Raw genomic sequence first — 27,365 nt, 5'->3', positions numbered from 1 at the left:
TCGAGAGGGCCAGAAGGCCCATTGACTTTTACGAGACTTTTGTGAGACAAAGGCAAAAATTCATACAGTGTCAATGGGAAAGAAAGTACAATGAGGAACAATGTTGAAACATTTATATCTTTTACGTTTCATGCACTCTTTCAACACCAAATACAGCAACAGCTGACTGAGGATATACCATTGTGTTTAACTTGAAGCAGTGAAACACATATGGAACCCCCAAGAAAAGTAAGAAAGACATTGGGCATCTTTTAGTTATAGATACAAAGTGCTACTGTTGATGAAGAGGCAAGATGACTTAAAGTCATTAATAATTTTTAAGAAAAGTTTAGTCAATGAGAGTATTGTTGAGCATCATAAAAAATTACACCAGCACAGGAAAAGCAGTGGGAGACAAGGTTATCATTTTTCATGTGGTCATGAGGAACTGGGTAAGCAATTAACTGGAATAAGATTACTGAAGCACTTGTTCTTAAAGGGAGGGGTCACAGTGGTGAGAAACAGGGTAGGTTTGGTATCTTTTAAATTTGGTATATCCTCCTCTTCATCACCATTGCCTTTAATAACCCCCAATCTCAGGTTTAATATGAAATTCTAGTCAAGTGGAAGAAGTGCTGCTGATGGACTTCAGTCTGCTTATCAGCCTGCTAATCCATCAATCGCACGGTGACCCAAGGGAAGATGCAAAACAACAGTTGCCCATTATCATTCTGGTTTTTCGTGCAGAGGATGGTGATGATAAAAGTGTGATCACAAGTGTCTATTTGTCAGTGTCTATTCCTCTTCAATGGAAGAGCCACTGAAAGATGGGGAAAACACAAATGTTATTTCTGTGGTTTTCCCAGGTTTCTGAGATTCCTGCTGAAGATAAGCAGGTGATATAGGAGAAGGTCTGCAGAAACTCACTTCTTAGGCTTCACAGAGTGTACGATGATCTGACATTTTAGCAAGTACAATGCCAGCAGGATTATAATTGCACAATTACGCATCTTCCGCTGATCCTGATCACAGAGTCTAATGATATTTGACATTTTAAACCAGTAACTAATGAAACCTATTTATTCTTTAATTTATTTTTTTACTAATAACATAATCAAGAAATAGTTCTGGTAGACATTCATCACTGGTGCCCGGTCTCACCCTGTGTTTTCTGCAGTACAAAGCTAGATGTACTGATGACAGACAAGAGTTTGATAAACAGAAGCTGTCAGATGGCAACAGATGATCACTTAAGAAGTCCAACTACATTTCTCATTTCATTTGCTATTAAACGACACTCACCAGTTAAATCCATGCTTGTTTGAGGGTGAGTATTTCTCCATCAGCGCAGTTAGCTTCAACAGAGAGAATTTCTGGAGCAGGTTCATTTGTGCAACGGACTGGCTGTTAATCTGCAAAGAGGCTGAATTTAAACTCGGCCTGTGAGATATCTGGAAACTGCCCCATCGTAGTCTCTGTCGCCTGTTTAATTAAATGATAAAGGTAAGTAAATCAAGTATGATAAATCTTGTATGTTAGCAGGCAGGACCTACTTATATAATTATTCATAAGGATAAATAAGATTTCCAAACTATGGAAGTAACATTTTAAAGACAGTAACGTTATATTTCTGTATGTCAGTAACAAAAAATTACTAAATATTCCAGGCATTGCAAAAAAGCAGATGACTGCAGGAGATAAGTGTTGGGGCTCTGGGACCAAAGCTGTAAAATAGAGTTAGGCCTTATTCTCAATATGCTCTAACAGTTATCATTTACTGCTTTATCACTTTATCTGAAAGTACATTTCTAGACCATGCCTTAAAACTTGTTTATTTTGATTGGGATTAACTACTTCCTTAATCTGTTTTGAAGATCTATACACTGTCCACTAGGAGAGAAAAGATACTGACAAAAAATACCATTGTTGTGCATCTGGTCAGTCCCATAGTTTAACATTCTGAAAATGCACAATTTCTGAAAAATCTTGATAGTTGCCTTTCCAAAGTAAAATCCTTATAAATCCCTTATATATGTGATGATAATTTAAGCCTCCATTTTGGACTTCCAAAACCTCACCTTCTACCATAATGAAACTTTTGGTCTCTGAACTTCCTTTGTTTTGCTGTGGTAAGATGCTATGCTGAAGGTTTCAATGAGTTGTCCACCAGCACTCCAGAGTCCTTCTGCTGTATGCAACTAACATTGTTCACTCTATACACTCACTGATCATTTCTCATCTAAAATCCCACTGCCATATGTCTGCTGACATCCAAGTTTATAGAATTCAATAAAAACAAAAAACGCTGGAAATACTCAGTGGGTCCACTACAAGTGGGAAGAGAAACAAAATAAACGCTTCAGGTTGAAGACACCCTGCTTCTCTGCTTCTCTTCTTACAAATGTAGCCTGACCTGCAGAAGACTACTAGCAGCTACAGTTTTATTTTAGATTTGTGACATTTGAAATTATTGTTGCTGCACAGAGAGAAAGACAAAACTGTTTGCTGACGTGTTCTACTTAGCGTGCAGAACTAGTACAAAGGAAGTATGAGAAAAACTGCTGAGAATTTACTGTACACAAAATGCTCAAAAACAGTTATAGGAAGGTAGATGTGAAAGACTATCACTATAAATACTAACTGAAATACTTTTTTATCTTTTAGGTTAATGAAACATCTCTGTGCTTTGAAAAAAAGGTCCAGTACTTTGCAAATTTAGGGATTCACAGATTTTTTAGATCTCTTTGTTTTGAGGTTACTGAAATTGTTGCTCTGTAGGAAGGGAAAATTGTCACTTGCTTAGTGAGACTCCAAAGATGAGTTTATATTGTATGATGTAACCTCTTGCTTGCCCACTGTTAGGTACAAATAGCCTTACTGACCTGTTTGATCTTGTGAGAGATGCGCCGACACCTGAATCCCTCCTCTCTTGGATCGCAGGTCGCTCCTCTGCATCATTGATGAAGTTCCCAGTGCTATCAATAGCATTAGGTGAGGCCCGGCCATTTTCGATATCCAGGTGTATTTGTTTGGGGGAAGAAGGACAAGGAGAAATTGAGTCCATTGCTGAGTCTGAGTCCCCCTCATCAGAGAGTTTTTCTGACCACTGGTTTACTATCCTTTGTAGTCCATTAACATGGTGTAGAATGTCATCCAGTTCTGGGAAAATGTCCTCCTCGTTCCCTAGATCTGCTAGGTCTCCAGTGCTGGAGTAAAGGTGGGATCCCGGTACATTATCATAGATACTGAGACGGCTGCCTTGCGAACTACATGAGTTCCGCCTCCGCCCAAAGTTGGACTCCTTTGAGCTGTCAGTGCTGCTCTCCCTGGTCAAGCTTCTGTGTCTGTGTCCATGAAAACTTCCATGTCGCCAATTTACAGAAGAGCCATCAGTGTGGTAGGAGTTGCCATTTGAAAGTGCTTTAGGAAAGGTGCCTGGCTTGTGATCCTCAGGAATGTAGAAGATAATGTCCTCTTCCATGCTCTTCTGATTCTTTAAATTTTGCTGTCTGATCTCATTAAGCATTGATTGACTGAAAGGATCAAAGCCCTCTAAATACATTCCACTTCGCTTATTGCAGGAGCCGCGGCTGCGAGTTCTGGTGATAGGGCTGGGTGTGCTAACTGCACTACTGGTCTCCGATTGGCTGCTGCTGCTACTGGTTTGTGTAGAATAAGAAACACTCTGATTTTGTGTCATAGAAGCATTGGCATTGTTGCCGTTGAGTGTAGATATCTCAATGCAGTTCAGGCGTTTCAATTTTTCCTCATCAATACCTTCTTGGAGCACAGGTCCACTGATGACCAGGCTATTTTTTGAAGAAAGTTTCTTTTTGCTGTGAGAACTTTTAATGCGCAGGCTCTCCATTCTCTTCAAGAAGCTCTTAGCCTTGGATTTTGTGTTCCTTTCAGCTTTTGCACTGAAGGTAAAACTGGAGACATCTGTTGGTGAAGGGAGGTTGCTGAACGAGTCTTCATTTGTAGTAGAGTTCCCTGAGGAAATTACGCTTATCTCAGAATTTGTCCGTTTGGCCTCCACATCCTTCTGCAAGTTTGTGCTGCTGCTCCCTGTGCTGCTGGCACTGTGAATCGATGCTACTTCCTGCCGCTCACTTAGATCAGTCAGCACACTTTCATGACTCACTGCGTTCTTCAACAAAACTTCATCACTGGAGATGACATCTGTCACCTCTGCCGGTGGGAAAACATCAAACTCTTCTAACCGTGACCATCGTTTGCTGTCCCTCTGGAAAGTCCATCTGCCACTGATAGCACAAGGCTCATCTTCATCTGAATCTTCACTCTGTAAGAAGGCATAAGCTATTAGCTACCAGCACAGGTGCATGGATAGGAAAGGTTTACTTATTTATTTCAAGGTACAGCACAGAACATGTCCTTTTGGCCCAATGTGTCGCACTGCTCAGCAATCCACCTTTTTAAACCTCGCGTAGTCACAGGACAATTTACAATGAGCAATTAGCCTCCCAACCAGTATGTCTTTGCACTGTGGGAGGAGACACACACAGTCACAGGGAGAAAGTATAAACTCCTTACAGACGATGCCGGAATTAAACTCTGAACACTGGCGACAGGGATATGGGTCAAACACAGGAACATGGGACTATATTAGATGGCAATCTCAGATGAGTTGGGTAAAAGGGTCTGTTTTCTTATGTGCACAAATAAGATACACTTCAAATTATAATTACAGACTTAAGGATACATTAATAATTGAAGTGATTTTGTGCAGAGTGATGAATACTTGCTGAAAAATCAAATAGATCCTCTCCCCTACATTTCTCATGACTGCACCTTGCTTCGGAACACCTAACCTTGGAACTTCCTGTTTGCTACTGTTGCTTCAGAAGACCCATTTAATTCAGAGTGAAATTGCAGCAGGTCTCAGAAAACCCCTGTCCCTAAATATCTGTGGAGATGAGACAATGACTAACTGGTTTTCATTAAAAGAATCTGCATAAAATTACAGACTTATATTTCTGGACCTGAATGGTCAACCGTGCAACTGCAGATTTCTTGTTTTATGCCGGTATTGTAATCTACGTTTGCATCTGTGATGAGTAAATGAGGTTATTCGCTGAAGCCTATATTATTGATAGGAAACTTAATGTTATTACTTCTAACGTTAGCCATACTTCTGACAAGTACTGAAAAGATATTTATTTGTCATCGCTAACGAATGCCAATTGGAGGACATGTATTGGATGCTGTTTCACAAAACAGGCAAGACCTTTCTAATGGGTATCTTCTAAAAGAAGTTTGGATTACAATTCCCTTAATGGTAATGACATACTTACATTGGAGCCTTATCCAATTTTGTCTATTCCGCTTGACTCAGGACTTGTGTTTCTCCGAACTGTGACTAATGAGATGGCGACACAGGGCCATTAAATCTCAACAGTTAGTGCCCTGGGGTCCTCCCCTGTTGCCTTTTTACAGATGACATTGCAAAGCTAACCTGGGGAGTTTCAGATCTGCTCTGTAATTTAACTCTGTGCTTAATTACCATTCTCAGACATCAAGCACCAAAGATTATGAAGTCAGACAATATAAACTGTATGGTGACTTATTAGCATAGTGACCTAATTAAGAATTTATACTTTGCTTAAGTGTTAAAGTAGTCGGTTTTGACAGTTTTCTTTTCAATTTTCGTGATTATTAGTTTACTGATGGAAGACTGAGACCAACACTTACGTTATAGACTAAAAGGGTGCACCCCAGTATGAAAGAACTTCATGTTTGTGTCAGTCACCAATAAATGTCAAAGAGTAACAGTCACTTCAAGAGTAAACTGGCAAACATGTGTATCTTTGGAAAATGAAATAAAATTACTTTCCAATTATTATTTTAGACTAAAAGAGCTATTAACACGTGTTGATGTGTTTCTATACATTCTTGTTAGAATAAATGACCTGGTAATTTTACAAAGTTAATTGATATTATTATTATTATTTGGTATTATACTAAGCACTCATATTCTATTATCACAAAGAATTTACTAAATTAAGCCTCCCATTCACAATGGATTTATTTTCAAGAATCATAGCATTTATTAATCTGCAGGTTTACAAATCATTTGTGAAGTAGTACTGAATATTAAAAAATATCATGGTTCTTAAAGTTTATAGAATATTTTTGACAAATACAGAATGCCCTTATGTTTCTAGGAATCTCTCTAGCTTTTAAATACAGCACTGTGAGTAGCACAACCATGCGATTATTCCTTTTGTAAAATTTTCATTGAATACTGAAGGCTTTTATAGTACAAAGTATTTGAGTAATGTCACGTCCAGCAAACAGAACTGCAAGAGCTGCACATTCTTTTTTCTGAGACTATCCTTTATTGATGTGTACATTGCGTAACAAGAAATGAGGACCTTAAGTTGAGACGGAGCTTTGATCTCAGATTCTCTATGTACCGAAGCTAGATGGCAGTTGAGATTACACCATGTAGTACACTTGTTTTACAAAACTATATTTACAGAAGCAAATACCTATGTGAACTTTTATCTCCCCCGATCTCAAATCACAGTAGCTAGTTGATGACTAAATACTATAATCTGACAAGAGACGACAGAGAGGTAAGAGTTTCTAAGCATGGTCCAAGCATACTGACATACATTCCTATTTGAGGCAAGACGGCACCAAAATGAAAGAGCAAGAAATCTCTACCCCTTACTCATGCACAAGTCACAAAGGGTCTGATTCCTTTGGTCCACTGAATGCCAGTATTATTAGCTTGCAATTGAATTAATAGACTGAAGGCAGGAGTAATGCAACTGGAATGTATGGTACAGTAGACTAGTGTCCCAGAAACGGAGGTGAACCATTACAGAGAAAGGGGCACTCACTGGCCGCTTCCAATGGGTTGAGCAGAAGGCAGTAATTTGTGAAAATGTAACATTTTAGAAGAAATTTTTGGAAATACATTTTGGTAAATAAGATTTTGGAGAAACAACTAGGCGATACAAGAAAAGCAAACACTGGAGCATAAACAATAAATCCAGTTCATTCCCCAATTCACCTAATGAGCTAATCCACCAAAATTTCATCCTGGATCCAGTTATAGACTATTCTAACCACGTAGCATATAAATGTATCTGACGTTATCATTCTTCTGGTATGCATTAATTTTCTTTAGGTCCCCAATCCATGAGGTAGACCAATAAAACGGATGACTGCCCCCAATCTGCTACACTGCCACTGTAGAGAACTGTTCGGCCTTTGTTCACATGAATTTAAGGACACAGTTGATGAAATTGATGAGCTCAGCATGGGTGCATGAAGCAGCACCAATGCAGTCACCAATGTAGTGCAGAAAGAGTTGGGGAGCATTATCGGGGAAGGCTTGGAATGTGGACTGTTCCGTGTAGCCAAAAAAAAGTGGGCCTAGATGGGACCCGTGTAGGTGCCCATGGTACACCTTTGAGTTTAGAGGAAGTGTATGGAGCTAAAAGAGAAACGGTCGATTGACCACTCTGGGTGCCCTCTTAACTCTTTTCCTCACCTGCCTACCACTTCTCTTTGGTGTCCCTCCTCATTTCCTTTCTCCCAGGGGTGACTCTCCTCTCCTATCAGATTCCTTCTTCTCCAGCCCTTTACTTTTTCTACCTAACACCTCCCAGCTTCTTGTTTTATCCCCCATTCCCACCTACCTGGTTTCACCTATCACCTTATAGTTTGTAATCTTTCTCCTCCCCCACCGTCTTATTCTGGTTTCTTAGCCCTTCCTTTCCCGTCACAATGAAGGGTCTCAGCCCAAAATATTGACTGTCTATTCATTTCCATAGATACTGCCTGACCTGCTGAGTTCCTCCAGCAGTTTAGATGTGTTGATTCTTGTAAGGCCTAACATTTCTAGAGCATCCTTTTAGAAAGCATTTCATACAAGATTAAACTTACCCTTTTTCTCTGTGGGCTTATTTCAAGTTTCATCACAGCACATTTGTTAAGGGTGTTCAATCGTCTAAAAAGAAGGAAAAGTAGATGGATTATTGATGAGCCAAACCAAGTGACAAATCTTCCCCCAGCCTCCCCTCAGACATTCCCTGCGCCATGAATATGCACTACCAGTTTCTTGTATAGCCCATCTACATCAAAATGTGTGTGTGTGAAAGGCTCCAATTAGCATCCTTTATCCCCAATGGATAATCACAAAGCTGTAGGGAAAGAAGAAGAGTAAGGAAAATGCACAAACCAGATTGCAGCACAGCCCTCACACATTCCCTTGGTAACTCTGTGGAATGTGTACATACTTATTTTTGAAAGAAATGAAATCTCAATTTCATTTAGAAACAATGCTTTGTTAAAGTACATTAGAATACAGATCATCTATCTCCAAAAACAATGTTGATGATATCACCAAAATACTTAGCAAACTATCATCTTTAGAATCATGAAATATAATACAGGTTTCTTCTCTTTTGCAAGCATTGAGATTGTGAATCACACCATGGTTTTCGGCTCTAGTACACTTCTTCCTGCCAATTCAAGACTACAGAACTCCTAACTTAATCCCCCCTCAAGTTCTCCCCAAATAACATTCATATATTTTTAAAGCAAGCTGAGTGACGTGCAAGAATTCCTTCCTGACTGAACTTAGCTTGTCTATTAACCCTTTATCTTTTGATGGTATTTTACACTATGGTTGTTAGCCTTTTGTCTAGCTTTGTGAGTGAACACTGTACCTGTTAGCTGATCCACTCGTGTAAATCCATACCTTTGTACTGTTCTTGCACAAGGCTCCCTTTCCATTGTACCACACCCCCAAGCCCTTTCAAGTTTTCGAAGTGAATGAATTAGAAACTAACTGCATCCAGATGTACAGGCCTGTTGTAGATCATCTCACTTTCAAGTGGCTCCAATTGCATTCTGTCGGCTTCCATATATGATTTGTAGCCACGTTACTCTTTTTTTAGATGAGTTCCTATTTCAGGTGAGGAACAGAGTATCAAATGCTCCTTGCCACTGTGAAAATTTAAGCATTTTATGTTCGTCTTTTATGCAGTAAAAACTAGAAGTAATTCCTCTTTGCTGACTTGTCCTGAAAGTCTCCTTGTTCTGAGCAATCACACTCCTTTGGAGGCCTGGTTGCTTTGATGTGGGGAATAAAAATATGAACAATCTGCCGAAAAAGAATGCCTTTGATAATCATTTTGTCGAGCACTGACGTCTGTACAAACCTCTTGACAGCTGCAACAGATAAGCCAAGTAAGTAGCCGTAGTGATGGAGGCGGCAGCTTGTAAGGTAAACAAACAGACGGTGCTGTTCCAATGTGGCAAATTCTCCTTAGAGTCAGGTAAGCAACAATACACATTGAGTTATTCCCTTATCAACAGCATCATTTTCTCTTAGAAAATGTTACAATGTATCCAAGTGCTTCATCTTTGTGATCTGTCTGGCTAATCTTTTGACAGAACCATTAAATCAAGAGAAAAGCTCAACGTTTCTGCTGCACTTTAACATTAAAACAAAAGGGTCTCACCAATATCTGATTGGAGACACCAGAGTATGAGCGTAAGTAGTAGCCACATTTTTGATAAAAATCTCCTATCACAGACATTAGTTATTTTGGTTTCACCACAGAATCCTGGAGAGACACCATTTTGCCCCTATAACTTGGGAAAGGTTAATAAACTGATCGGCCTTTAGCCATATCTTGCGTTTCTTACTATAGAATGGCTCTAGTAACATCTGCTGCTATTGCTCTCAGTTAATGGTTCCATACAATCACCAGAGATCAACAATCCTTTTAGTTCTGGCTAGAGATGAAGAGAATAGTGTAAGTATCAACATTAGCTGATATAAAGCAGAATGGAGTCGTTGAGAGGCAGGGGGAGGGAGGGAAAGGTGCTGTGGTAGAGATTAAATGTTAGATTTCAGATATCAGGAAGCAGCCTGTTGCACACCAGACTGGTGGAATGGATGGGATGGATGCCTACCTGCAAAGAGATTCAATTGCATCTCGATCCAGGAAATCGTGGTCCCTCTTCACTGAAGAAATATCAATAGGAAACAGCAAATCTGTGGTGCAGTCAAGACAGATGCTTGCATTAAAGAATAGTTCAAGCCAATCAGACTCAGGTTTCTTTAATGAAACAAAATTGCCTTTTGTTCTGAATTCTACAAAATGGAAAAAACAACTTTACACTACCTTCCTATAAAACTTGAACAGAATATCTTCATTTCAATGATTATGAGATCAGATTAGCTTTATTTGCCACGTATAGCGAAACGTACAGAGAAGTGGTTGTTTGTGTCAAATCAAGCCAGTGGGGATTGGTCTGGGCAGCCCACAAGTATTGCCACACTCCTGCACCAAAAAATCATGTCCACAATGCACTAACTATAACTTTATGTCTTTGGAATTTGGGAGGAAACCAGAGCACCCGGAGGAAAGCCACGCGGTCATGGGGAGAACGTACAAACTCTTTGCAGGCAGTGGTGGGAATTGAACCCTGAACAACGATCACTGGTGCTGTATTAGTGTTACACTAACTGCTATCCTACAGTGCGCTCTACCAATGAGGCATTTAAGTGAAGATTCAACTAAAAACGACTTAAAGGTAAGGAATTAACTGAGAGATAAGGCAAGATGCAGAGTTTAAGGAAGCAATTTTGTTAAAGTTATCCATTGATACAAACATGCTTTAGATTTAAGCTTACAATTCTTTAGCATTTCTGGCCCTTCTGTTTCATGACAATTTCACTGAAATGCCAGACCACAGTTACCAGATATATTGGATTCAGTTTCACAGATTATCTGGGTGAGTTTTGAATTCAACATCAGTCTGCTTGTGCAGTATCATGAATGAAATTCTATCATATACTGTTGATCAAATCAGCACTCCAACGTTGCATGCTATTGTCCCAATGTGGTGTGAGAAGCAGTGCTTGTTAAATGCACAATAAATCGCAGTGGTACTTTCTTGCTTATTCTTATTATGGGACCTTTTTTCGGTCATGTGAGATTGCTTCAAAGTTCGGTACTTCGATAGAAAGACTGAACTCTAACAACAAACTGAGCAAGAACATGCAAGATTAACAAAAATAAGGATTTTTGCAAAGTGGAATATTTTAAACCACCAAAACTAACCTAACTATTTTTTTTATAATGAGTGCATTATCTTTCAGAATCATTCAGATGTTTGCTTCATATGTGCATGAAGAAAGCTTCCTTGGACAATCCCCTGAGTAATGATAACCACAGGAATTTACTGGTGCCTGCAATTTCTGTAGTTGTCTTGTGTCTCTAGCCACCAGCAGAGAAATTCTTTATACCACCTGTAAACAAATAGGCTTCCTTCACATAATCAATCAATAATTTCTTAATTCCCCAATTGAAAACGTGTATGAAAATTTTCTCCTCATCCTCACCAAAACACATAATTGACTTTATTTTTTCTAAAGCCAAGTGTCTGATCACAAGTTGGGAAACTATACATCTACATTGCATCCTAACTGACAAGATTCCTGGGAAGTCACACTGCCCATCCTTACTTCTTCCAGTTGTGAAGTTCTGGAAGAAAAATCCCTTCACTGACCAAGCCAGAGGTAAATGGCCAGCTCAAATATGTGCTTGGAGTTCTAAGACAGCAGAGAGTAGACCAGGTTGGACATTTTCCTGACCAAGTCGTTGACACCATTTGACAAAGCATTCTTCTGCTAGAATTGTGCAACAGATGGTAGGGAAGAACCTCCTTCCATCACCCTTGCATGACAGTTGTGGTCTCAGATCTATAGAAAGATGTGCTTGAAAGTGCAGCAGGGATGAAGAAGGTCACCAAGATTTCTGTTGTGATAATCTCAGGTTAAAGCTATGGAGTGGTCTTTGTCCCTTGGTATCACAGGGCTCGCATGGAAAGATTTGCCAGGGAGCTTACTGTATCTAGTGCTGGAAGAGGCCCTGTGGTTCAAGGAAGAGAAAACCTGCAGATGCTGGAAAACCAAGCAACACACACAAAATGCTGGAGGAACTCAGCAGACTAGGCTGCATCTATGGAAAAGAGTAAATCGTCGACATTTCTGGCTGAGACCCTTCATCAGGACTGGAGAAAAAATAAGATGAGAAGTCAGAGTAAGAAGGTGGGGGAGGGGAGGAAGAAGTACAAGGCTACAGGTGAGAGGTGAAACTGGGAGAGGGGGAGGGGTGAAGTAAAGAGCTGGAAAGTTGATTGATGAAAGAGATAAAGGGCCGGAGAAGGGGGAATCTGTTAGGAGAGGGTCGAAGACAATGGAAAAAATGGGAGAAGAGCACCAGAGGGAGATGGTGGACAATTACCAGAAATTTGACAAATCGATGTTCATGCCTTTAAGTTGGAGGCTACCCAGATGGAATATAAGGTGTTGTTCCTCCAACCTGAGCATGGCATCATCATGACAGTAGAGGAGGCCATTGGCTGACATGGGAAGTAGAATTGAAATGGGTGTCCACCTGGAAATCCCACTTTTTCTGGCGGATGGAGCAGAGATGCTCAGTGAAGTGGTCTCCCAATCTATGTTGGGTCTCACTGATATACATTGGGCCACACCAGGAGCACTGGAAGCAGCAGATGACCACAACAGACTCACAGATGAAGTGTTGTCTCACCTGGAAGGACTGTTTGGGGCCCTGAATGTTAGTGAGGGAGGGCAGATATGGCACTTGTTCTGCTTGCAAGGATGTGCCAGGAGGGAGATCAGTGAGTAAGGGAGTCACGTAGGGAGTGATCCCTGTGGAAAGCGGAAAGTGGGGGAAGGGAAAGATGTGTTTGGTGGTGGGATCCCATTGGAGATGGCCGAAGTTACAGAGAGTTATGTACTGGACGCGGAGGTTAGTGGGGTGGTAGGTGAGGCCCTGTGATGTATCTGGTCATTTAGCAGAGGACACTCTTGTGACTGTATGTCACTAATAAGCACATTCCAAGATCCAGGAGTTCATGCCAGTGGGTGCACTCAAGCAACATGCAAAGGAGAGGAAGACTGCATATAGCAACACCGCCAGCTAGGGAAATGAGAAAGCTTAGCTGTATGGTGAAAGGCTGTCCACTATAAGTATCAAAATCTGCTGATGCTGGAAACCTGAAAAAAAGGCAGAAAATATGGAAGCAGTAGGTGGATCAGGCAGAGTCAATGAACAGGTAACGTTTCAGGTTTATGACCCTTATTAAGAAGCACAGATGCTGCCTGAACAACTGAGTATTGTCAGGATTTGTTGTGTTTATTCTATATGTTAACCCCCCCACCTTACCAGACCTCCTTTGCATGTAGTGAGGGAATAGAACTTTGTAGTGTGTTATGTGAAAAAATGGAATTAAATTGCTTCTTGTGTGATAGTAAAGACAGGAATACAAAAATATATTGCTTAATAAAATGCATAAATATCTTCCGATGTATCTTTCTTCAAGAATTAAAATTCAGTAATAAAAAATTATCATAAGTGTCTCACCTAATCTTTGCTTGTCCATCTTTCCTTTGGTTTTTCAAAAATATACTTTACAAGCGCAAGGCTTTATTGAAGTCATGATTAAAAATCTATCTTTACGACTTTGAACATCTGGTATTAAATAAAATTTGAGGCAATCTTTAAAAAACGTACTCTGAACTTTAAAGCTTTCCCCAGGGAACAAAGTAATTGCTATCAACATGGAGGGATAGTTTTGATATGGCATGAATTATAATGAAAGATCTATGTTTATTGTAACATGAGATACTTTGTATCTTTAAGGCATAAATTTAGAAGTTACCACATGACTCTAAAGGAATTCTTTCCTATGGTGGTTTAATCCAACAGTATACATTAGCTTCAATAACTTTGCCTCACCTTCGTACAGCTGTGCATATTGTGGGAAACCTGCTGCCCGTAACCAATCACAGGCCTCCTTGGCCTCGCTCTCTAAAAGGAAAAACAAATTCAAGGTCCCATGTTTAGTCCATTAGTATTTATTACCAATAACAACTTGCATTTATATTTTAGTAAAATGTCAAATAATTTCACAACACATTTTTAATGTAAAATATTTGCATCAAGAATACAATCAAAGGTCATTAACATTAAATCTTTAAGGAAAATTTTAAAGGAGAGACAGAGAGAGAGAGAGAGAGGAGGAGCAGGTTATGGAAAGACTGCTGGGATTTAAGGCCTGAGGATTTGAAGATATGGCTATCAAAATTGATACAGTTAAATTAGAGAGACATAAGATGCCAGGTTTGGAGCAGTGAGTTGATTTTGGAAGGCATTGGGAGTTAGATAAATGAGGAGTATAATGATTAAAAACAGAGTTGTAAACAGGGAACAGAAGTTTCAAATCAATTTATGGCAGGACTGGAGGGCTTTTATGTTGAAAAACTCAATATGTGTATTTCATTATAAACAGCATTAATTCAGCCCTATCAATTCTTGAGTATCTGACTGAAGGCAAAATTAACAATGATTGCCCGCTTTCTTTGGAAGTAGAAAGGCAAAAGAAAATGCCTAGAGGTACTCGGTTTGCAATATTGGTGATCAAATTGAAGAATTAAGTTAAGAACACAAGGGATTCTGCAGATGCTGGAAATCCTGAGCAACACACAAAAAATTCTGGAGGAACTCGGCAAGTCAGGCAGCGTATATGGAAGGGAATAAACAGTCGATGCTTTGGGCTGAGAACTTTCATCAAAATGAAGTTAATCTGCTTCGGACAGTGGCTTGCTCTGAACATGCTTATTTACACTGAATTTCAGTTTTGCCTCCTTGAGTAACACTGTTGAGTCTCAGTCCAATAGTTGTGATTTAACTTGACTATAAATTTGAATGGATAACCTAAATTGACACTTTAATGTAGTATTGAAGAAGCCTTTCAAATATGTTGCAAAACTAAGTCCCTGACTACACAAACAAGTAGACACAAAGCAAATATTTTAAAATCAACACAACTTTACTTGATTTTCTGTATACTTGGGTTATTCATTCAATTGATGCAGATGAGATCTTGCTGTGAGAAAAACTGATTGTAATGTCCATCTACTTAACAGTGACTGCTCTGTATTTGTAGGGAGGTTCTCGCAATATGATAAACTCTACACAGGATTTTTCCCCTTCTATATTGGTAATGACAGGTACAATGCAAGTACTCAATAAGGTGCATAGAAAAATGCCCTTATTGCACTACGGTGCTATTTGGGACATTATAAAAGAAATTTCAATCAGCACCTGTCTCTTGTAGACTTAAACTAGCATACAGAAATTGAACAGGCATCTCAAATTTACCACCTTGCTGAGCAAAAATGTTTGGTACAAAGTAAATGATTGTTGTATGTGCTCCAAAGGTGATAAATTAATTACTGTTATTACATACTATTACAGTATCATGATTGGAGATTTGTAATCTATTCATAAATGAAACCCCAATGGTTCCTTCACAGATTAGAGAAGCCTCCTTGTCAAAGCAGTAACCAGCACTGATGGTCAGCACGTTACGACTTAATCACTAATCCCTTACACAATCCCTTGGCAGCGCTAGCCTCCTTGCAATGGAATGTCTAATAAGCAGCACAATACTGTTCCAGTTTTAAGTCCACTGGGAACCAACACATTGAGGCACCACTGATTTGCTGTATTGGGAATTATTTTAATATATTCTTTATCCCTAGTATGTTACCCATACCGCACTTACAATTTGAAATACTCAGCATTCCTACACTAACAAATGATGTGATAATACAATTGCTGAACTGTTCATATTATTTTAACTTTTTTGAAATAATAAAAGTTGTTAATGTTCAAATTTAGTCATACTGCTCTCTAGCAAGTTCTGCATAACAATTTTGAAGGGTAAACTGACCAAGGAATTGAAGGGAAACTGGAAGTTGTTTTGTTACTTCATTTTTTGTGTTAGCCTGAGTACTCTCTCCCTTCCTCAGCCATTGCTGTACAACAAAACACTTCAGGTTTACTTGCTATCAACTTAGTTAGTGTGAATAATAATTACATACAAAGCAACATAAAGTTTACACTTTGAAGGTAAATTTCCAGTAGTTAATCCTTCACTGAAGAATGCAGCAGCTTCACTGTGCAAAGTAGAAATGAGCAAGTTGTCTGCAGTGGATTGAAGACGATTTGCACTATGTTGCCAAATAAATGACAGTAGCTCACTTTCACACATTGTCAAATCAAGATTACAGGTGGTAAGTATATATGAATTCCTGGCTTTTAAGCAGCCTTGACGACATTTTGGCCTCCCAGAGAAGCAAAATGCTGAACTTTGTTAGACAAAGGTAAGTGGACCATTTTGCCACCTACTTCAACCTTATCTCCTGCTTCACAGAGCTTACCTGCATCAAAGCACTGCTCTGGAGATAATGGTACTTGTCAAATGGTTGAGCAATTGCAACATTTTTACTTTTCATTTGTGATGTTGCCAAGTCAGTCCTTTGCGAAAAAAGGGAATGAGATACTGACTAACAGATTAACTTTCTCAAAAATGGAGAACATTACTATCAAAGGGGTGTAAGTATGAAAAATATTTTTTACAATCATTTATGAATTCTTGTGACATAGTTGGAGTATTTTAGTTATTATTTTAAAAAAATTAACCAAGATATGATTAAGTGCACATAAGTCAGATCCTGGGGAAAAACTACCTCATTCACCTCCCTTGGAAAAAAAGCTTAACAGGAACCATCATGGACCTTTTAATAAACTCATTTCTCAACATCAACGTGAACACCAACAAAAGCCTTCCCCATCTCAGGTCACTTCATCATTTGGGGATTACACCACTGCTAATCCTACATTAGAGCTAAAAGATGGGGTTACTGGAGACCTCTGACATTACAAGCGCAGGGCCAATCTCCGTAATGTCTGATAGAGACTTTACTCCTTCCAACACTCCCACAAAATTCACAAACAGGCATGGCTTCATGTTGTGGAGTTTCTGTACTGTTAATGCTCACGGGATGAAATTATAATGTAAATGGACTTGAAAGACACAAACCTCAGGTTCAACAATAATAAAAGAAAGAGAAGAAGAAAACTGCACTAATGTAGACCCTTTCATGATGTTAGGGCATCCCAAGGCACTTTCTAGCCAATGATGTGCATTCACTGTTGGAACTGAAGGAATTAGTTTAGGCATGGCAAACTGCATTAATCAATACATGATCTGTTTCAGGGATATTCTGAGAAATAAATATTGGGATTTTTCAGCTGATTTTCCAAATACCGTAGATTCTGATTAATTGGGACACACCAGGGCCAGTACATTTAGGCACAACTAAGCAGCTGGCCCAATTAGCTGAAGTTTCATATAAATAGTTAAAAAGGCATAAACAAGACAAACTATCATTTAATTGAGTAACAAATTATGCATTTAAATGAAAAACAGAACAAATTAGAATACTACCAATACTATATTACTACAGTACTGTAAAACTGCGTATTAGTTCCTAATCGTTATCAATGGGGGAATTCATCAAGTGTACGCAGCCACGTTCTTTTGATTGAAATTCTGAAATGTTTTAAAGTCAAAATAAAAAAATAAAATGATCAAAGATCACTACTTTTTGAATGGGCAACTGTCAGCCCAAATAGATGAAATTGACACTATTTATAAACTGTTTAATCTAAGTACGGTGTAGTGTCTAACGGTCACACAAGTGCACACGACTGACACTAGTTAGAAACTGTTCAGCACTAGTCTCCTGTCCCAATTGGCATAGTGTCATAAATAAATGAACAGAAGCTCAGCTCTCTTCTTGATTAAATTTTGTTCTTTTAATAGCTGCCCAGAGTAACTGATGGCCCAATTAATCAGAATCTACTGTAATAAATGAGATGTACAAAATGTATGAGGGAAAGACCTCACCATCTGATTGACAACACCTCAGAGGGTACAGCAGCCTCTTGGTTTTGCATTAAGGAGTCACCCTGAATTTTTGTATTCAAGTACCTGGCTACAGCATGAATTCACAACTTTCTTGCTCAAAGACAAGATGTTGCAAACTAAACCACAGACAAGAAATTAAGCCAGAAATGAATAAGTGCTCATAAATAAATCACTTTGGTCAGTTGCTCTGGAGAAAGTGATATTTTGCACTTCAGAGTTTTGTGACGAATCCTCACCCACTCCTTGCTCCTCATTCCAGATAATAAACACAGAACCAAGGTTCTGCTGAAACATCTTAGCAGTAGCATGCTAACATTTAATTGCTCCAATTAACAAGGTCAGCTTTTGTTTGGAGGGAGGATAGAAAATTTCTCAGTTGTAATAGTGTCATTAACATAAATACGGAACTGCAGGGTAACAACAAAATGCCAAGCAAATGGCCTGAAATCAAGTCAAAGTCAACTGCTGTTGTCGGGTTTCCGCGACTGCTCAAAGTGACAGGGATATCTTCTTATCTCAAGTAGAATGCAACATAGGTGTGACATCAACTGGAACATCTGTGACAATCAACATTATCAGAGCTGGTATCTAAAACAGAGAGCATTATCATCTACCTTTGAAACTAAATGATTGAAATTACAGTAACTAGTGAAACCTTATTTAAAATGCAATGCTCGACGACTTTCCACCAAAACTGCAGAACACAGAGTAGATATCTAGGGATGTACAATGATGGTCTGTGAAACCTTGAGTTTGACTATAGTCACTTGTACAAATTCAAACTGGATTGTCCATTGTTGGTAAATGTCAAATTGCCAGCTACTAGCTCATGTTCAAGATTTTTGAATCTGTTTCATCAAAATATTTCCCTGTGAACCTCATTGTTACTTCAAAGCCATTGTTGTATGCTCCAAAACCACAATTGGATAAAGTGAAACCAGAACATCCTGCACTTCATCCTGAATAATACTGAGTCAATAATCTGACATATCAGAAATATAACCTCTGCCATTGCCACTATTGTGTGGCGCGTGGCCAAGTGGTTAGGGCGTTGGGCTCCCGATCTGAAGGTCGTGGGTTCGAGTCTCGGCCAAGGCAGTGTGTTGTGTCTTTGAGCAAGGCACTTAACCACACATGGCTCCAGTCCACCCAGCTGAAAATGGATACCAGCAAATGCTGGGGGTTAACCTCACGAGAGACCCTGGGGGGGGGGGGGGGAGTCTCGTACTCTCAGTCGCTTCACGCATTAGCACCAGCTTGATGGGCTACAAAGGCTTGGGACAGACTTTGACTTTGAGAAAGCTACCGGGATTCTGCTCGGGATTCTGTGGGCTGATCACTGCTTGAACATGTGCATGTTACAACAAGGCTCAGCTGTCATTCAGGATATATCAGTCAGTGATGATAAACCTGATTCTGATTCTATTTCTCATCATAAACCTGAGTAACAAAATGTTGCCACACAACCCTTTACTTCATGTCAGCAAATCCACACAGCTGCTTACTGACAGCAGGATGAGGAAACCAGAGGTCCATAAGCCAGTCCTCATCAGGGGATCAGAAGCAGAGAGAGCCGGCAACTCTAAGTTGGTGTTATAGTTTCAGAGGATCTGTGCTGAGGCAGTTACAAGCACCCAGCATGTAACTGCCATTACAAAGATGGCATGGTGGCACCTCTACTTTCTTAGCAACTTGCGCAAATTTGGCATGTTATCTGAAACATTGACAAAATTCTATAGATTTGTGGTGGCGAGTATCCTGACTGGTTGTATCACGAACTGGTATGGGAACATCAATGTCCTTGAATAGGAAAAACTACAAAAAGTAGTGGATAAAGACCAGCCCATCACACATAAAGACCAGCCCACCATTGAGCATATTTACATGGAGTGTTGTCACAGGAAAGCAGCATCCATCATCAAGGACCCCCACCATCCAGACCATGCTTCCTTCTCACTGCTGCCATCAGGAAGGAGGTACAGGAGCCTCAAGTCCTACACCACCAAGTTCAGGGACATCTATTACTCCTCAACAATCAAGCTCTTGAACTAGAGTGGATAACTTCACTCACCCCAACACTGAACTGATCCTCCAAACTATGGACTCACTTTCAAGAAATGTTCTCAATATTTATTGCTTAATTATTTCAGAATCAGAATCATTTTACTGCTAGTATGTGAACAGAATTGATTGTGCATAAAAGACAGGACAATATCATAACAGACATTACAAAAAGAAAAAGAAAATAGTGTAAACCACCGTGAGCAATAAATAATCAGCAGAACAGTCACATGCGCAAACATCAATAATAAAACTGAAATAATTGTGAACATTTGAACAGAACCAATAATTATCAACAGAACAAGAAAAGCAGGAAAGACAATTTAATGAATGTTGTACAGGGACAGTGAGGGTACTACACCAGAGCGAGTTTTGTTGAGAAGCTGCAGAAAAGAAGCTCTGGAGATGACAGGTAGCCCTGGTGGGTGATAGATTCGTGTCTCTATGATGGCAATTTGGTGAATAGGTGACTGCTGGGGTGGGTGGAGTCAATGGTAATTTCTTTCAGCTCTTTTCCTCACTCCATGATGAACAGGTCTTTTACTGTCAGTAGCGGATAGCCAGTGATCTTCTCTTTCTCCTTGCACCTCTGATTTCTGAATTTGTTCCTCATTAGAAAACAGTCCACACCTTTAATCCTTCTACCAAAGTGCATGATCATATACTTCCCTACACTGTATTCCATCTGCCACTTCTTTGCCCATTCTCATAATCTGTCAAAACCCTTTTGTAGACTCCGTTTCCTCAACACTACCTGACTCTTCACCTACTTTGTATTGTCCATAAACTTGGCCATAAAATCATCAGTACCACCATCCAAATCGCTGACATATAATGTAAAAAGAAGCGGTACTGACAATAATCTCCACTCGTTACTGGCAGCCGACCAGTAAAGACCACTCTTTGCCTCCTGCCAGTCAAACAATCTTCTATCCACGCTGGTATCTTTCCTGTAATACCATGTGCTCTTATCTTGTTTAGCAGCCCCATATGCGGCACCTTGTCAAAGGCCTTCTGAAAATCCAAGTAAACAACATCCACTGACTCTCCTTTGCTGTCCTGCCTCTAATTTCCTCAAAGAATTCCAACAGATTCGTCAGCATTTGGATAAGTACATGGATAAAGTAAGGTTTAGATCATAGGGCTCTAAACATAGGGCTAGTCGGCAAAGATGAGTGGATGAAAGTGCTTATTTCCATGTTAGATCAATTACGCTGGGACTCTACAAATTCTCATTAGATCTAGATACACATCTGAATATTCATGATATATGGTGTATGAGAAATTACATTCTTAAATTTCTGCTTCTTATATCCACTAACATCTTCCGAACAGGCACCTCCAACAATACATGATGTAACTAATTTTAAATAATAATTTTATTATTAGGAAACACTTATTTGCATACAAATTTGAATTATTTTTAAAGCATTTCAATGTGTCTCATTAGCTCCCATGTTAGGCAAATACAGACTCAACATGTGGAGATGTCCTTCATCAAGATTGCTTGAAGTATTCCCACGATAGTACTGAATGTCATTTGTTCAGGATTGTTTAAGACCATAAGACAAAGGAGCAGAAGTCGGCTATTCGGCCCATCGAGTCTGCTCCGCCATTTTATCATGAGCCGATCCATTCTCCCATTTAGTCCCACTCCCCAGTCTTCTAAATGGAATTTCCAGTACACAAGTATAACGAAGAACAAAATAATTGTTACTCTGGATCCAATGCAGCACAAAAGAACACAGTAAGATAAAAAACACAATAATCATAAATACATAAGACAGCTTATATACATAAAGTGATGCTAGGCACAGGAGTGTTTGCACATAAGGTGACTGACAGGAAATGATAAAGTAGTGGTAGTTGGGGTGTGGAGGTGGTGGGTTAGTGGATGGAGGTGTTGATCAGCCTTACTGCTTGGGAAAAGTAATGGCTTTTGAGTCTAGTTGTCCTGTCTTGGATGCTACATAGCCTGCTCCCTGACGAGAGTGGGACAAACAGTCCACAAGCAAGGCGGGTCGTTTTCTTCATGTTGTTACTGGCCCTTTTCCAGCACCTTTCTGTGTATATGTCCTTGATGGTTGGTAGGCTTGTGCTGGTGATGCATTGTGCAGTTTTGACTACCCGTTGTAGAGCCTTCCTGTCCGCTCAGTGCAGTTTCCATACCAAGCAGTGATGCAGCTCTCTACTGTGGAATGACGTGAGTATAGATGTGCACAGTCCAGCTCTCTTCAGTCTCCTTGGAAAGTAGAGTCATTGGTGAGATTTCCTGATTGCGTATAATGAGTCTGAGACCTCGAGAGGTTGCGCAAGATTTGCAGTCAAAAATTTTGAAACTGCTCAGTTTCCACTGCTGTGCCACCAATATAAAGAGGGGTGTGAGTTCTCCTGAAGTCAATAACCATCTCCTTTGTCCTAACGACATTGAGAGAGGGGTTATTTGCCTGGCATTAGATGCTAAGCTCTTCCACTTCCTCTCTGTAGGCTTTCACATTGTTAAGTTTGCCGATGACACGACAGTGGTGGGGTTCATCAAGAATCGTGGTTGGTGATAAGCCCCACTGCTGTCGTGTCATTGGCAAATTTAACGGTGTGATTTCTTGGGTGTTTGGGGCTGTACAGTCATGTGTGAGCAGAGTGTACAGCAATGGCTCAGCACACAGCCCTGGGGGGTGGGGGGCACACGTGTTGAGACAGATGGGTAGAGAGGAGCGATTGTGCATCCTGACTATCTGAGGTCTGTTAGTTAGGAAGACCAAAATTCCAATTGACAGTGGTGTATTTAGACTGAGGAGTGGGAGTTTGTTCACGAACGTCTGTGTGATAATAGTGTTGAATGCTGGAATGAAATCCAGAAGCAGCACTCTAACATAACTGTCCTTGCTTTCTACGTCCATTTGTTTTACAACGTGAAGATATAAGAGTGTCTTTTTCACATTTTCAGTTCACAATGTAGGTTAATGCACGTTTTTATTATGATTAAAGTAAATATTTACAAAATGGACATTTTAGACACAAATGAGGACTATATATTAGCAGAAAATAATAAATTACAGTAAGAAGCTGACAGTTCATATACACAAAATAGTTTTCCCATAAATATTGCACTTAACAATGGGCAATTTCCAATGACTCATTGTGTTCTTGTACAGTGGCAGACACAAGACGCTTCACACTGAAGTCTCATTTGCCAAGTATGTCTGCTATTGTTTAATACACAACATCCTTAGATAAACTGCCATGAGTCTGGGAAAACAGTAACATTTTCAGAACATAGCACCATCTTGTCAACTGTAGTGTCCTTTTGGTAAATTACTGGAATGGAAATATAATCAGTCTCTTTAAAATGTTTCAGCCTTTATATGCTCTTATTTTCTTATTCTTAGGGAGTCCCCTGTTCAAAGTTCAAAGTAAATTTATTATTAAAGTACATAAATGTCCCCAGAAACAACCATGAGATTCATTTTCTTGCAGGCATTCATTTTAAATAGAAAGAAACATAATAGAATCATTGAAAAACTGCACTTGGACAAACAATCAATGTGCAAAAGATAGCAAATTGCAAATACAACAAAAAGCAAAAAAAAAGAAATAAGCAATAGATATCAAGAACGCAGTAAAGAGCCCTTAACGGTGAGTCCATAGATTGTGGAATCAGTTCAGTGACGTGTGAGTGAAGTCACCCCTTCTGGTTCAAGAGCCTGGTGGATGAGGGGTAATAACTGTTCCTGAACCTGGTAGTGTGGAACTTGAGGCTCCTGTAACTCTTTCCTGATGGCAGCAGTGAGAAGAGAGCATGGCTTGGATGGTGGGGGTCCTTAATGATGGATGCTGCTTTCCTGTGACAGCGCCTCTTGTAAGTACGCTCAATGGTGGGGAGGGCTTTCCCTGTGATCGACTGGGCTGTCCTACTTTTTGGAGCTTTTTCCATTCACGAGCATTGGTGTTCCCATACAAGGTCACGATACAACCAGTAGCATACTCTCCATCGCACATCTATAGAAATTTGTCAAAGTTCTAGTTGACATGCTGAATTGGCGTAAACTTCTATGAAAGTAGAGGCACTGCCATGCTTTCTTTGCGACGGCTTACAGTCTGGACCCAGGACTGATCCACTGAAATGATAAAACTGAGTAATTTAAAGTTGCTGACTCTCTCTCCCACTGATCCCCTGATGAGGACAGGCTCATGGGCCTCCAGTGTCCTCCCCCTGTAGCCAATAATCATGTCTTTGTTTATGCTGATGTTGAGTGAGAGGTTGATGTGGAGAGACTGTTCAGCCAGATTCAGAACCTCCCTCCTATGTGCTGATTCGTCACTAACTTTGATCTGACCCACAACAGTAGTTCCACCAGCAAACTTAAATACGGCATTGGATCTGTACTTAGCAACACAGTCATAAGTGTAAAGCGAGTAGACCAGGGGGCTAAGCACACAACCTTGTGGTGCACCTGTGCTGATGATGATTGTGGGGGAGATGTTGTTGCCAATCCGAACTGACTGGGGGTCTGTAAGTGAGGAAATCGAGGATCCGGTTGCACAAGGAGATACTGGGGTCTAGGTCTTAGAGCTGATTGTTTAGTTTAGAGGGTATGATAATATTGAATGCAGAGCTGTAGTCAATGAAGAACCTGATGTATGTATGCATTTTCACTGTCCAAATGCTCCAGTGGGGAGCCAGTGAAGGGGCATCTGATGTTGACCTGCTGTAATGGTAGGCCAACTGAAGCAGAGCCAAGTCACTCCTCGGGCAGGAGTTGATATGCTTCACCACCAACCTCTCAAAGCACTTCATCACAGATGATGTGAGTGCTACTGGATGATAGTCATTGAGGCAAGTTAACACGTTCTTCTTGGGCACCGGTATAGTTGAAGCCCGCTTGATGCAGCTGGGTACCTCAGACCGCTGTAGCGAGAGGTATCAGTGAACACAACAGTCAGTCCAATAGTACAGGTCTTCAGTACCTGGCCAGGTACCCCTACTGGATGCTTTCTGTAGGTTCACCCTCCTGAAGTTTCCTCGTTCAGTTATTTTCACTTTTCTAGTGTGCTTTTTGTTTTGAATAATAAGGTATATTTTAAATAAATGGATTCAAGGAAATGGGAAATGAAATATAGTACTAAATACAAGGCTCATATTTCACATAAGACAAGCTAACAAAATAATAATAATGAAACATAATATTTACATTTTTGTCTAAATCTAATATACTTCATATTTTCAACCACCTACAGAGAAATTAGCATACATAATTTGAAAATGATTCTTAAAATCACTGAAATCCACAACCAAAGGAACAATATTTTTCTTGATGATAGCCAGCAGCAGGGCAATATAAGACACATTTCTGGGAGGATAATGGCAGCTCCAAAATGTCATCTCTATGCAGTATGATTTAGTGATGTGGTGTGTGTGCATCTGCTATATTTAGTGTGGAAGACCAAAATAGACCTGATGCATCAACTTAAACAATACAAGGTGGGTCCTTGCTACTGTACAGTAAATGCCAAGAGTCTATTTCAAGTCTCATCCTAAACAGAAGAAATTCTGAGACAATCAACTTTGCAGTTCTTATTTTCCTCTTCATTTTTTATAGGCATGATGACTTTGGCATGCTGTGTGGTAAGTTTAATATTGTCTGGAGCCATTCAGGATCTTAGCTCTACCTCTTTCCTGTCCTTGCTTCCTGTTGCTAAGGGGAAAAGTAAAGCATGAGACTCCTGTTTACAATGCTGATCCATCCTGTAGAGAACAAGCTCCCTCTTTGCAGGCTGCATTCACCAGATGCATCCTGAACAAACACAAGTGATGAGGCACTCTCATCGAACTGCATCTGCAAGAGTTTAATCTGTCACATAATTCTTTTTATCATATTGGGGTCAGGGGACTACAGGAGGCCACAGCCATCTGCTGGATCCTGAAAGAGCACACTGGAATCAGAAACGTAGAAATAATGGAGATAGCTAATGCTAATTATCTGCCCTCTGGAATACCAATGGCTGCAGGCCAGATGGACTGAATGACTATATACAAGACAACGCAGCTTTTCTGTCCTGGTGACAGATTTATATGGAGCAGTCCTGGCCAATCTGCTTTCTTGGTAACTTTATCTTACTTTTTTTTTCCTGAAAGTTACTGTAGAAAGCTACATTTTTATGTAGAAGGGTTTGGGTCCATTAGTTCTAATAGAAGGCAATATTGTGAATGGATCTGTCAATCACTGCCATCTCACTGTGTGATGCAAATATATCCTTGTTTTCTGTCATAGTCCATAGACAAATATGTTGTCATAGAGAAAAACAATGCAGGAATGGGCCCATTGGCCAATTAAGTTCACACCAATCCATTTTTACAGTAGTCTCACCCCTCATCTGTTTTTCTCCCCAAATTCCCATCATCGGTCTCTAGACTCTACTCCTCACCTATAGAGCAGGGACAACTTACACAGCCAATTAACATACCGACCCCCGTGTTGTTTGGATGCGGGATGGAAACCCATGCGATCACAGGGAGAACGTGCAAACTTCACGCAGATATCACCAAAGATCAGCAATGAACCCAGGATGCTGAATCTGCGGCTATATGAGCCAAGCCACTGAACTGCCCCAGACCATTCCTGGGCCTCTCCTCCCTGATAAGGGGCAACAACGCTGCACTATTACTAATAGATTGATTAAGCTTAATTAATGCATCCATAATTAAAATTCAAAAAAACCTATTGATGTCAGAAATTTGTTATTAAAAAGATATATGGAACAGATCAGACACTGTCCACGAAGAGAGAAACGTTTCAGCTTGATTTTTTTTAGTATCAGAATTGATGCAACTATGAGCTATAGAGTTCTCACATTCTAGGTCATAACACTACAGGCCAAATTCATATCACATATCTATTTTGAACGTCAAACCAAATATAAGTTATAAAAACAATATAAATTCCTGCTGAGCTATTTTCATAGCTAACGTTGAAGTGTTCCTTTATTTACTTACTAGGCAACCCATTTGCCCTTCATGAAGTTCTATTACAACTTGTTCCTGTTCATAAGTAGTGAAAAGTAAATGCTGAGCCTCCAGGTTGATACATTAGGTTTGTGATCATTAGAGTGATCATCCCCATTATTTTGGATAAGCACTCTTTCTTTTCTATTTTGAATCACTGAAAATGAACACAAGTAATTTCAAAAACACAACCACATTGCTTTCAGGGACGTTGGAAGCCTGGATTTTTATCACAACAACTTCATGTCTAAGTACCTACGTGCTTGTGATAATGCTGTGAACATTGTACTGTACCTCCCCGTGTTTGTCCACGACAGTAAACTGAAGTATAGTACACCTAAACTGATGTCAATTTGACCCTATTAGCAATGCTCACTTCGTGACAGAACGGAATAATGAAAGAAGAGCGGGAGACACTTGCCTGCCGTCGTCGTTAAAAGCTGAATTCTGTTGCACAAAT

At 39.9% G+C, this 27,365-nt stretch overlaps 1 protein-coding gene across 10 annotated transcripts in view; it reads right to left on the bottom strand.

The window, feature by feature from the left end:
• Positions 1–27,365, bottom strand: part of dlc1 (DLC1 Rho GTPase activating protein) — a 515,219-nt gene that overhangs the window by 18,380 nt on the left and 469,474 nt on the right. For 9 of the 10 annotated variants that reach the window (XM_072252658.1, XM_072252661.1, XM_072252657.1 and 6 more), the window contains 5 exons: positions 13,800–13,871; positions 9,940–10,021; positions 7,900–7,963; positions 2,862–4,282; positions 1,282–1,461 (listed from right to left, as the gene is read on the bottom strand). In XM_072252658.1, the coding sequence (XP_072108759.1) occupies positions 1,282–1,461; positions 2,862–4,282; positions 7,900–7,963; positions 9,940–10,021; positions 13,800–13,871 (1,819 nt within the window). The remainder of the gene's footprint in view (positions 1–1,281; positions 1,462–2,861; positions 4,283–7,899; positions 7,964–9,939; positions 10,022–13,799; positions 13,872–27,365) is intronic. The other variant, XM_072252667.1, reaches the window with a different exon arrangement.

The sequence above is a fragment of the Mobula birostris genome, chromosome 3 (assembly GCF_030028105.1).
Source record: "Mobula birostris isolate sMobBir1 chromosome 3, sMobBir1.hap1, whole genome shotgun sequence".
Lineage (NCBI taxonomy): Eukaryota > Metazoa > Chordata > Chondrichthyes > Myliobatiformes > Myliobatidae > Mobula > Mobula birostris.
This window is presented reverse-complemented; position numbering and strand designations above follow the sequence as displayed.